The sequence below is a fragment of the Culex pipiens genome, chromosome 3 (assembly GCF_016801865.2).
Source record: "Culex pipiens pallens isolate TS chromosome 3, TS_CPP_V2, whole genome shotgun sequence".
Lineage (NCBI taxonomy): Eukaryota > Metazoa > Arthropoda > Insecta > Diptera > Culicidae > Culex > Culex pipiens.
Window position 1 is genome coordinate 154,476,181 of NC_068939.1, and position 12,659 is coordinate 154,488,839.

Below are 12,659 nucleotides of genomic sequence, written 5' to 3' on the forward strand. Positions count from 1 at the left end.
TAACCTTAAATTTTTTCGACTTGAACTGAACTTTGAATATGAACAAAAAAACGTTTCTTAATCCACCATTAGGTGAGTGGTGCCTTCCTCACATCAACAAAGTAATAATGAAAATAAGTTTATGAAAAAAAAAATATATACCTGATACAGACTTTTCCAGAAAACATGCAGACTCTCATTTGAAGCAATGTGGCAACCAGGCGTTTCGCATCTGGCGCGTCTCGCACGTAAACAAAAAGACCCGGCCTTTTGAGGTTATGCAAAAAATCACCAATTTTGTAGTTGCAAAACAAAAAAAAAATTTCTTGGCATAACTTTTTAAATACTTTACTAAACAGAATAAAATTTAATAGGGTCTTAGGGGACCCCAAAACGAACAGAATAAGGTGGATCTGGCCAAAATCGGTTCAGCCAGTTTTGAGATAATCGTGTGGAAAAAAAAATCATGTCTACACACATCCCCACAGACATTTGTTCAGAATTTGATTCTGAGTCGATAGGTATACGTGAAGGTATATCTAGGAGTCGTATTTAAGAAGTTCATTTTTCGAGTGATTTTATAGCCTTGCCTTAGTGAGGTGAGGAAGGCAAAAAGGAATCCGGTGAGATTCGAACTCGCACATTTGTTGTCTTCGACAAAGTTGGGACAAAGTGGGAGGTGATGAGGAAAATTCATTAAAGTACTAAATTTTTATCAAAAAAAGGGGAAAAAATGCATGCATTTTGCAGCCACATAGAAGTATGGCCAAAAAATTAACGTAGCTTTTACATGTTAAATTAAATTTGCAGGCGTAATGTGATAAATATTTATTTACAATTTCCAATATTTCAAATATGAGGAATTGTTACTTGCAATGCAATCAGTTAATTCTACTACCACATAAGCGCCAAAACGACGTAAACGCCATGGGGCATAACATTAAATAAAGTTTTTTTCAAAGCCTTTGTTTTCTCATAAAATTTAGAAATCCCAAAATAAGACTTAGGGTTCGTTTTTAAGTTCATTTAATCAAAATGCGATTTTTCCTAGATCAGTAGTGTCCCTAGCAATGACTTGCACCTATTATAAAGTATGATTTCACTTTTGGTTATTTTGATGAGAAATTTTAAAAAATCTTGTTCGAGGGGGTTCAGGTGGATTTTAAGTATGGAAAAAATACGAATTGCTGCAACAACATATTTGATTGGGAAATAAATACATAAAAGTACTCAAAAACTGATTAACAATTCTAGAAAAATCACCAAATATTTTGCAAATTTACTATTTTAATATAAGTAGTTAAGATTTTTTTTTCGTGAACACGATCAAACTTTTAGTAGAGTATTATTATTTAATCTAAAAACGAAAGAAACGTTTCAAATACATTCTAATCTGATGTGTCTAAGTGATAACCCCACTAGTTCAGAAAAACATACGGAAACTCAAAATTTTAAAATCAATTTCTTACATTGAAAACAGGATTTTTTTAAACTTGTTCTATCAAAGTATTTGTCAAGACCTGTCAAGACCTGAAATAAGATAAATCCGACATATTTTTCACGTTTTTAATGAGTTTTAACGAACCGTTCCTTAGCTTGTTACACTTGCCCCACATGCCCCTACACCAATAGGGCGTAGCAATCGTTCAGTTCTTCTTGGTGTCCTAATCAACTTCCTTAAGTTTGGAAACGATTGGTTCAGTCCTCATTATGTGAAAAACGTTCTAATTTTGTATGGGAATTTGTATGGAAAATCACTTTTTTGCCTTCCTCACATTACTGAGGAAAGGCTATAAAATCACTCGAAAAATGAACTTCTCAATTAGACCTCCTAGACCCACCTTCATGTATACCTATCGACTCAGAATCAAATTGTGAGCAAATGTCTGTGTGTGTGGTGGGATGTTGATCAAAAAATTGTCACTCGATTATCTCGACATTGGCTGAACCGATTTTGTCCGTTTTGGCGTCATTCGATCCGTCTTGGGGTCCCATAAGTCGCCATTAAAAATTATGCAGTTTAGTTAAGTACTTCAAAAGTTATGCTAAAAAAACGAATTTAACAAAAGTCCGGAAGATTGTAAAAAGGGTGGGTTTTGTAAGAAAACCCGTCATGCTATACATTTTCAGAAAGGTATTCATAAGACCTTTCCAACGCGTCCAAGACATTGAAGATCTGACAAATCTATCAAAAGTTATAAGCACTTATGTGTTATTTATACGCTTTTTGGAGGCCGGATCTCAGATATGTTGATGAAAACGTTGTCCGGATCTCTCGTGCAACCTATCGTTGGATAGGTATTCAAAAGACCTTTCTAACGCGTCCAAAACTTTTAAGATCTGACAAACCTATCAAAAGTTATAAGCACTTAAGTAATATTAACGCACTTTTTGCATTTTGGATAGCACCCTTTAAATGTGAGGAAGGCGCCAACCACCTAAGGGTGGATTAAGTAATGTTTTTTATTTTGATATTTAATCAATTTCATATTCGGTTGCTCTGGCAGGTGCTCTAAAACTTTCAAACTAGTTTAAATTTGATTCTCCTAAAACATGACTTTTCTCATCCAAATTTAAACAGCTTTGCGAAAAGTGCACCCCAAAAGGAACCGGAAAATTGCTGTTTTGAAAAAAACGATTTTGTTATTACATCCTTGTGCACCATACACCATACAATCAATTCGGAAAAAATATTTTTTTTTAAATTTCGTAATTTTCCTCTAATCGAAAAAAAAAACACTGAGGAACTTACCCCGGCATGTTCTTGTAGATGATCTGGCCGACCCGGTGGTTCTTCATCGGGGTGTTGGCCGTCTCGGGCCGCGTGTCGCACAGGAAGCATTTCTTCTCCTCGAGATGGGACACGATGCAGTACCGCTCGGGCCGGTCGATGCCACAGGTGGACGACGCCTGGAGGCGGTTCTCGCGCCCGATCAGCAGATTGCCCGTCGCCGGGTAGCAACTGCTCTGCTCGCACGGGTGGACACGGTGGACGGGCCTACTGGCGACTGTTGGGGAGAAGATTGGATGTTAGGCCGAGTGACTTCAATGGTACTGAAAGCTCCAAGGGTAGCGTTTGGAGTAGAATTAGGGGCGGGCGACGAGACCCACTAACCAAAGGTTAGACCCAACAACTCCAACCCTCGAATCACACAGCCTGAACAGGTTAGGAAAGGCACATTAGCGGACGACGAAGCAAGTGTGAGTGAAGAAACTTCAAATGTAAACATGGAGTAGCTGCGGCGCGGCATGATGGCAAGTCTAAATTTATCATTAGCATATGGTTGGTAGTTTTGTTTTTGAGCGCCGATCGGTTCTCATGTGTGGCTGGCTCCGCACGCAAGACGCATATGATTCAAATGTAAATTAGAAGGGTAAAAAGAGCGAACGCAGAAAGCAAGCAAAAGCGAAGAAGCGCACTGGATTATGTTAGGAGCGTTAAGGGGAGACGACACAGCTCGAAGACCAAACTTGTTCGGTGACCACTGCTTTGTGGGTGTGGTTGTGTCGTATTGGAGACTAATGTCTGGCATCGAACTGGGCGGAAGCTTTACGGACGAGAGATGAACCACAAATTTAGACAATTTTAAACCCGCGAACCACTCCGTCACGAAACTCCCGGTCCCGACGTTCATTAGGATGGGCTATCGTGCCATTTTTCAGAACATGTGTGCAACTTCGGGCTGCGAATAGTGATGATGCAATTTGAACGCGGATACTAATTGAGCAGCAGAATGTATTTGGTGGCGTGCGGTTCTGCTCTTTTGCATCTAACACCACCAGCCAAGGAGGTGGGGGATTCTAGGGAAGCGAATTTGTTAGGTTTACGATGTTTAATTGGCAAACTGTTTTTGTTAGGATCTCAGTGAAATTTCCTTATTTTTTCTGGAATGATTTTTTTTTTGTTCTTAAGGCAGATGCAAATATTTTTCAAAGTTTTTGTCCCTCGGCTCTGGCCGGGGTCGAGGGAGGGGGGGGGTAAAAAAAAATAAAAATATAAATATTGAAATAACAAGTTTCAGCATTTTCATGGAAAAATGTTTTAAAATGCATTTTACACTAGTTCAGTTGTTTTGCAATCATCAATTTTCAAAATATGAAAGATTTGACGAAAACAACAATTTGAGCGAAAAAAAAACTTAAACAGCGAAAATTTTCCAAAATTCAAAAGATTTTTTAATCAACTCAAACATGCTAACAGACATGCATTGGCACTGCACTTGGTTAGCACGCGTGCTATTTTTACGGATAGCACTGCGTTTTTGATCATAGCACTCGCCCTCGCACTCTAACTAAACTGGTAACTAAGTTGATTTTTCCATTTGTTGACAAGAAAACAACAGTCACAACATCAAAAACGTGATGCGAGTAATTTCATTCATTTTCATCGGAAAGTTTGGTGTATTGCAAGCGTGCAAGGCTTCGATGTGAAAGGTTCATGGTTCTATTCTCTCTGAAGTATTTTTTTTTTTCTTTAGTTTATTACACGTTTTTTTTTTCTTTTAGATTGTCGCGGAGAAATGACCAGAGAATCAAGAAAACGGATCAAAGATTGTCCACAATTCTTAGCGCTGTCAGTTCAAATCCAAAGTTTCCAAATACCGTTTATGGGCTCATCCCAGCCTTCAGAAGTCAATGGCCCAGAAGAAAATTAAGCGAAAGGGCCCTCCAAGACCTGTGGGTCGTTTTACAAGGAAGTTGCGCAGATAGTTTCAATTGTCCTGGCGCCAACGACATGTAAAAAAACTAATTTCTTTGGCGTGCTATTTGGGAGTGCTAATTAATAGCACTAGCACTGTGCAACACGTAGCATGCGTTGAACTTGGTGCAAGTGCTAAATTTCAAGTTCCAGTGCAGAGCGTGCCAATGCACGTCTGCATGCTAAAAGTGTTTCTAAACGCAGGGAAACGCAGTTTTTTGAAAAAATACTTTTTGTACCCTGATTTTTACTTTTTACTAAGTGATTTTCGCATTTTTTTAAGATTTTGTTTCAAAAAAATCATTGTCCATGCCAAGGTTGTTAACGATAAAATTATCGAGGTTCGATAACCATAACGATAGTTCTATCTATTCCGATAATTATATCGGAGATAATTTTATCGACGATAACTTATATTTAATATATTTATAAAATTTACTACAACCAACCAAATTATGTTGAATCTGCAAGCTTCCTCTTAGTAAATATTTTTTTGATATAATGGGCATTTTCAAAGTATAAATAGTAAAAGAAAATTCACATTAAGAGAATTTTTTTAAATACTTTAAAAAATCACAAAATACCGTGTTTTTTGGAAGTACTCATGATTTTCTAATTTGCAATCAAACGCTTCGAAATTTTGCATGCATTTTCACTGTTTTAGAGTTTTTATAATGAAATACTCAAATTTTCACAAAATACCGTCTTTTCTCGAAAATACTTAAATTTTTATAATTCGCAATGTTAGTGCCAAACGAATAGAAATTTAAATTGTTTTGTAACTGTTTTAGAGATTTTTGAAAGAAATACTCAAATTTTCACAAATACCTCATTTTCTCGAAAACACTCAAATTTTTATAATTCGCAATATTATTAGAAGTTTAACATGTTTTGTAACTGTTTTAGAAATTTTTGAATGAAATACTCAAATTTTCACAAAACACCGTATTTTCTCGAAAAAAAACTCTAAGGGACCATCCATAAACCACGTGGACACATTTTTGGGAATCTCAACCCCCCCTCCCACCCCCCACCACCGTGGACAATTGTCCATACAAAAAAACTTTTTTGTATGGATCGTGGACAATCACCCACTCTCCCCCCCCCCCGCCCCCCAAAGTGTCCACGTGGTTTATGGATGGTCCCTTTTTTGAAATTCGCAATATTAGTATCAAACGACTAGAAATTTAAATTGTTTTTTTTACTATTTTATAGATTTTTGAATGTAATACTCAAATTTTCACAAAATACCGTATTTACAAGAAAATACTCTAATTTTTAAAATTCGCAATATTAGTATCAAACGATTCGAAATTTTAAACGTATTTTAACTGTTTTGAGATTTTTTTAACACCTAAACTCCCACGCTCGAGAAAAAGGGGGAATTCGAATGGAAATTCCCGCTTTTTCTCGAGCTTGGCAGTTTAGGTGTTAATAAGTTACTCAAATTTTTACAAAATACCGTATTTTCTCGAAAATACTAAAAAAAAATATTCGCAATGTGGTTATCAAACGAATCAAAATTTTGCATATATTTTAACTGTTTAAGAGTTTTTTCAATGAAAAAGCAGGTAATATTTCGCTTCGTTCGATACCCATATACAAATAATGAAAATTTGAGTATTTTAAAAAAGATACGGTATTTTGTGAAAATTTGAAAAATAATTTGAGGACCAAAATAATGAGCCAAACATTTGAAAAAGTCGTACGAAAACTTGAAATGGCGTTTTGATCGTGTCTGGACCAAAAAGCCTATGTCTGAAAATATTTTTATCGGATTCCTCTGAAAATTTTACGTAACATACTCGAAAACTGGAGGTGTTCATAAACAGGATTCCAAGACATGATCTTTTGAAAATAAAGAGTGGGATTTTCGGCGATTTCGGCGAAAACGGGAGAAAAACAACTTTCTTCACTAAATCTGCGATAACATTAAAATTTCAGCGATGACCTATACATGTTTGGATAACCAAAATTTTCGTAATTAAAAGACGCAACATAATATGTATAATATAAATATAATATAATAATATAATAACATAACCATATTATGGTAGGTACCCAAACATCATCGCTGAAATTTTAGAGCTATCGCAGTTTTAGTGAAAAGGTTGGTTTTTCCCGTTTTCGTCATTTTTTCGATTTAGCGCCGAAAACCCCACATTTTATTTTCAAAAAATCATATCTCGGAATCCTTTTAATGAACTCCTCTAGGTTTTGAGTATGTTACGTAAAATTTTTCGAGGAATCCGATAAAAATATTTTCAAACATAGGCTCTTTGGTCCAGACACGATTAAAACGCCATTTCAAGTTTTCGTACGACTTTTTCAAATGTTCGACTATTTTTTCGGTCTACAAATTATTTTTCCTTGAAAGGCCAACTAACCACCTTTCATTTGCATCTAAGACAGCTAAAATTGGTTAAAATGGTGCAGAGCTATGATTTTTTGAAAAATGTGGTTTTTTACAAAAATTGACACCCTAGCACGGTGTAGGTCACCCTAATGTCCAAACAAAAAAATACGGGTCTAATTATTTTGGCCAAGGAACGCCCACAAAAAATTTGATCGGATCGGAGATCCTGTTTTCGGTTTATGCCCTTTTCAAATGGAATTCCTGTATAATTAAACAATATTATTTAATTTCTGTGACCATTTAACTACAACCGGGCGTTTCGAAGCCCATTAAAGCCCATTACGAACCCCGAACAACAAAAATCAAACTCAAACCACCTCCGTGAGGGTGATGTCGATAAACCGAATAACTCCTTCCGGTAACCGGCAGTCTCAAATCAACACCATCCTCTACGAACGCCGATTGATGACGCTGCTCGCTCGGACCACCTCCCCTTCTAAAGATCGTATTGTACTGGTTGTAATTGATGTGATTGTTGATCATCCCCGGTCGCTGGAAGCTGCCCAAGTACGACTCATCACCGTCCGACTCAAGACTGTAACTTTGTTGCTCCTCCTCGACGCTGGTCAGATCATCTCCAGCAGGTTCTTGATCACCACGTTGGATGGTACCTCTGGGGGACGACAACTGCAGTGGGGGCGGTTCTGTTTGGACAACGTGAGACATGTGATGGTGCCGGTACCGGTGGCCAGAGTACGCAAATGACCCTGACTGAGCGTACGACTCCATGATGGACGGATCTTGTGGGACAAACGACGACGATGAAGATGAGATGGGGAATGGTTTAAGAGATATGAGTGGTACACAAATTGATTAACACAATCATGACGCGGAATGCACATTTATGTTATGGTCGTTTGACGAGCAACCAAAATGGAACGTTAGACACACGAATTAGAGACAATTTGTACGAAAAAAAAGAAGGTTATACTTACGCCTATTACTATTGAAAGGTCTTCGCTGTGCATTGCTACTTAAAACTAAATCTGTAAAGAAAAAATACATCGATTTAGTCTCAAGCTTAAACTACCCTACAAAGAACCAAATACTTACTAATAATAATAAATAAATTAATTACAAAACCTATACATGACGAATCTAGTTTGGCCATCTCTACGGCCAACTAACTATACATGAGTAGGACGTTAATATAACGTCCTTGTCTGAAAGTAAACAAAAAAAAAGAAAAAAATGCTTAAATAAAACCCGAAGAAGTCCCACGTCTGCAGCGCCAGTTCAAAAGTTCAAGATAAGAAGAACTTTTTTTCATGCTGCAAAAAGTGTTCTCTTAGCTGTTGTTTTTCTTTACTTTGGTGATAAGGACCTAAACTGGCGCGCACGCGTATTTCAATTATTTTCTTCTTCTTTTTTCTTATGCTCATGCTGGATGAATGAAACGACTGCGGCGGCGACGACGACGGTTCGGTCTTATCAGGGTTCATTCATAAAATGTGCTCGTGTGAGTGTTTATGTAAATTTGCTTTCGTTGGGTGGTGGAGAAGCATGTGTTTTAAAAATAGAACATGATCTTTTACTAGCATCTGGAATTCGCGGGATCCATTTAATAAATAATTTCATAAATTTAACAGTACTGTTGTTTTTCACGCTCGAAAATTGACAATTTCACGGGGACCTCAATTTTAGAACACCAAATTTCACGCAAATTTCGCGGAACCTGATTTTTTTAAATAATTTGAAAATCTTTTGTTAAAATGACATAAACTACTTTTCATGCTTCATTATTAAAACTAATTAAATTAATTAGCACTAAAAAAAACTTCACTAAATTTGAACGTGACACAAAAAAATCTTCTTATTATCAAAAAAGTTTTAACCTATATATATTTTGAAACAAAATGTAGGGCATGCGTATTCTCAATTATTGAACTGCTTTTCTAACTAATAAAGCAAAAAAGTTTTCGCTGATTTGCTTCTGTTTTATCACTTTACATTTTTATTTAATTTCATATCAAAGCAAGATTTAACAATCTTGTCCAGTGAAAATGAGTAAAAAAAATAATTTTCTGCGACATTTAGCACATAACAAAAAATATTTAAATTTTAATGAAAAAACCATTGGAAAATACATAATATACCGTACAGTTGATATGCAATCATTAGTTTTCAAAAAAAAATGCAAAATTCGATGGAAATTTTTTTGAAGAGACAAACAGATGCTAAAAATGATTCTAAACGCACGGGAATGGTTTTAAATTGATTTTAGTTGATTACACATAAACTTCCATTGAAAATTGGAACCTTTTTGAAATAGTTTATTTTTAATTAGTGCGTCCATCTCGGGAATTCCCGGGACAAAAAATCCCGGGATTTTTTCAAAACCGGGAATTCCCGAATCCCGGGATTTTTTTATAATTTGCCCCGGGAATTCCCAAAATTGAAAAAAGCAAATTTTGACCCGAAAACATATATTTTTTTGTAGAAATACATAAATAGTTGAATACATAATAATCGATAAGAATTTAAAAGCATTTGTATTTGGCATATATCAGCATTAATTTGGCTTATTAGTGAAAATTGTTACATTTGAGTTTACAGATTCACAAAATTCCTAGTGTTTTGGATATTTTTTATTCATCTCTCTATATTTTTAAAAGACTGGTTATAACATTTATAAATATAAATAATTTTAAAAATTAGAAAAATACATTATACTATTCAGACCTTTGTCCTGGTTTTTCTCAGTTGGCCAAAGCAGAATAAAAACAAAAACTATATATTTTTGATTTTGTTTCAAGGGGTTACATGCATCTAGAAAATGCAAAAAAAAACTTATTACAGAAAATTTATTAAATCCACTTGAAAGATGGTCACTCCTGAAAGTTTCATGAAGATATTTTATTATTAAACTGAGTAAGAGACGATTTAAGCACAACATTTTGCCATGCGCAAAGCAAACTGTCAAACTTTGTGAGCATTTTTTCTCAAGATAGGATGGACCAAATTGGCCGAAATTGTGGAGAAGACTCACAAGACCTCCCATGTGCATGACGATGCCCGATTTTTGAATTTTGCATATTTGAAAAATGCAAGTATCAAAAGCTCTCTAGCTTTTATATGAAAAACATAAAAATATTTTTATCTTATTTAAAAATAAACTTTTTTGAATATCGGCCTTATTCAGCACAAAGAACCAGTTTAACGAGTGTTCACCAAAATTATGAGCCGATTTGGTCAAAGTAGTGTTGAGATATCGTGGCACCCATTTTAAAAACTGCCAACTTCAAATTGTTATATCTCGGCAATGGTACAACCAAAAGTTTTCAAATTCATTTTTTTGATGGATGAAAATATATATTTAAATTTATTGAAAATAGATTTGAAAAAGTTTAAATGTGTTTTCATACCACCCTCTGACATTTATGCCGATTTACATTTATGTAACTCCTTAAGCTATTTAAAAGCTGTCGTATATGTTTAGATTAAAGTGTAGATTATCACCAAATAATATAATTGAGCTGATTCTATGATTCTAAGCTTGAAAACACAACAAATATAATGAAAATAACAATTTTATAAATGTTAAAAAAAAATACTGGGATCCCGAGAATTCCAGGGATTTCAAAAATATTTTTCCCGTTGCCCGGGAAATTCAAAACCCGGGAAAATTGGACGCCCTATTTTTAATTAAAAAAATATTTGAGTTTTTTTTTGTAACACGATTTTTCGTTTTTTTTATTTTTTTTTTAAACTTATGTTAGTCTGATGGTTTTAAACCAGAAAAAAATTAATGATTGCTAAATGCAAAAATACTAAAATTTGCTTCCCGACTTAAAAAAAATCAACGGGTTCACAAATTTCTTCAGAAGGTACGTACATCAAAGGAACTCTAAAGAATAAAAAAAAGTTTATTTTGATGCGAAAATAATAACCTTGTATACTTAAATACCACAAAAGTACCGAAATTTAGCATCTCGACTTAAAAAAAATCAGCGAACATACAAATTTGTTTAGCGGGTAATATCAATGAACAAAAAATCAACGTTTATTTTTGTTATTTCCAATGAAAGCATACGTTTTGAAATGTAATTTGATGAGAAAATAATGACGTCAACAATTTCCCATGGTTTCTGAAAAATTTGGTTAAAGACTAGAATACCACAACAATACTAATTTTTGGTATCCGACCTTCACCAGTTATTTTTATAATTTTATTTTTTAATATCAGACGTTTTGCTATTAATTTCTAGAGTTTTTATTTTATTAGATCCTATAAACATATAGTATAGACAATAGTTTATTGGTCCTTTTCAAAAAAAAAACTCTGGAATTATCCTTGAGACTATTTTCAAGGGTATTCAAAATATAGTATTTATAACATAGAAGGTATTTCTACGCACTTTTCGTGTTATTTACCCTCAGGATTAGCATTTGTAATTGTTTCAATGTAATAAGTTGTAAGCAAATATTTTTGAATTCATTTTTGTTAAAAAAATTGCATCTTCATCATAAAAATTTTAGTTAAAGTCTTATAAACTAAACTTAATTTGTTTGCTTGTAAAACTAAATACATAAAATACGATTTGTTCATGTAGTACGTTAGTTCCAGCAACAAAGTACTGGCAATTTTCAAATTATTTTAAAGTCAAACATGTTCTTCGTTTTAAATTGGCATGATCTTATCGCTACAGGAAAGAGTAAAGTGCACTTGAAAATTGACCAAACTACCCTCCAGTCTTGGTTTAATCGCTGTCCTACGTTGTGTTGTGTTTTCGCACATTCATTTTAGGACAAATTTTCTTTAAAATTGTGTTTTTTAATGTTGAATTTTTTTTGTTTATACCAGAAGCTTAGTTCCAAGGCGAAAAATAAAATTCGTTTTTCTGAACCCATGCAGGCGGTAATAACAAAATTCATACCATTTCAATAACAAATATTGTTAAAAAATACTGTGTTATGGATTCTTCTTGAAAAATCCATGTTTGCATAAGAGTTGAATAACAGTTTATGTTATCATAACAAAATTTGTTATTGGTCTGATATTGATTGAAAGCAAAAACAACTTGGGAATATTTTTTGTTGTGGAAGAATAACTCCAACTGTTGTTATTGGGATGATTGGATTAGTTGTTAAAATAACAAAAAATAAAAGCAAAGATTTGCTCGAAGAATAACTTAAAACGTTATTAGTCTGTTATTACAATAACAATCGAATATCGAAAAAATAATAACGACGAATAACAAATCTTGTTATAAATAGCATAAAATGTTTTTGGCCTAGTATTTTCAATTAACGAAAAATGTTATTCCAAAATTATGACCGTCTGCTCGTGAAGCTTCAATAAGAGTCCTACGACAAGATAGCACGATCCCGACGACATGTGCGAGTAGAAAGCGAAAGAACGGCTCATTATGGATCGCATCGCACTATACGCTCGATTTGCTATGCACATTTGTTTTAATAACGAGAATATGCACTTATCAACGCAACGCAACCGTCCTGCTGTGTGCGGACCTCGGCTATGGGGTTTAAAAATAAAATCTTACGTCAACTTTGCTGACCATTTGGGTAACCGAAATAAATTTTGTCATCGATTTTTTTTCTGAT

General features: G+C 34.4%; 1 protein-coding gene across 1 annotated transcript; it reads right to left on the reverse strand.

The window, feature by feature from the left end:
* Positions 1-2,727: 2,727 nt before the first annotated feature.
* LOC120418187 (uncharacterized) lies at positions 2,728-8,017 on the reverse strand. Its single transcript, XM_052710003.1, has 2 exons — positions 7,412-8,017; positions 2,728-2,987 (listed from the first exon to the last, which is right to left on the reverse strand). The coding sequence occupies exons 1-2, from the start codon at positions 7,821-7,823 to the stop codon at positions 2,728-2,730; spliced, it is 672 nt and encodes a 223-aa protein (XP_052565963.1). The 5' UTR covers positions 7,824-8,017.
* Positions 8,018-12,659: the final 4,642 nt, after the last annotated feature.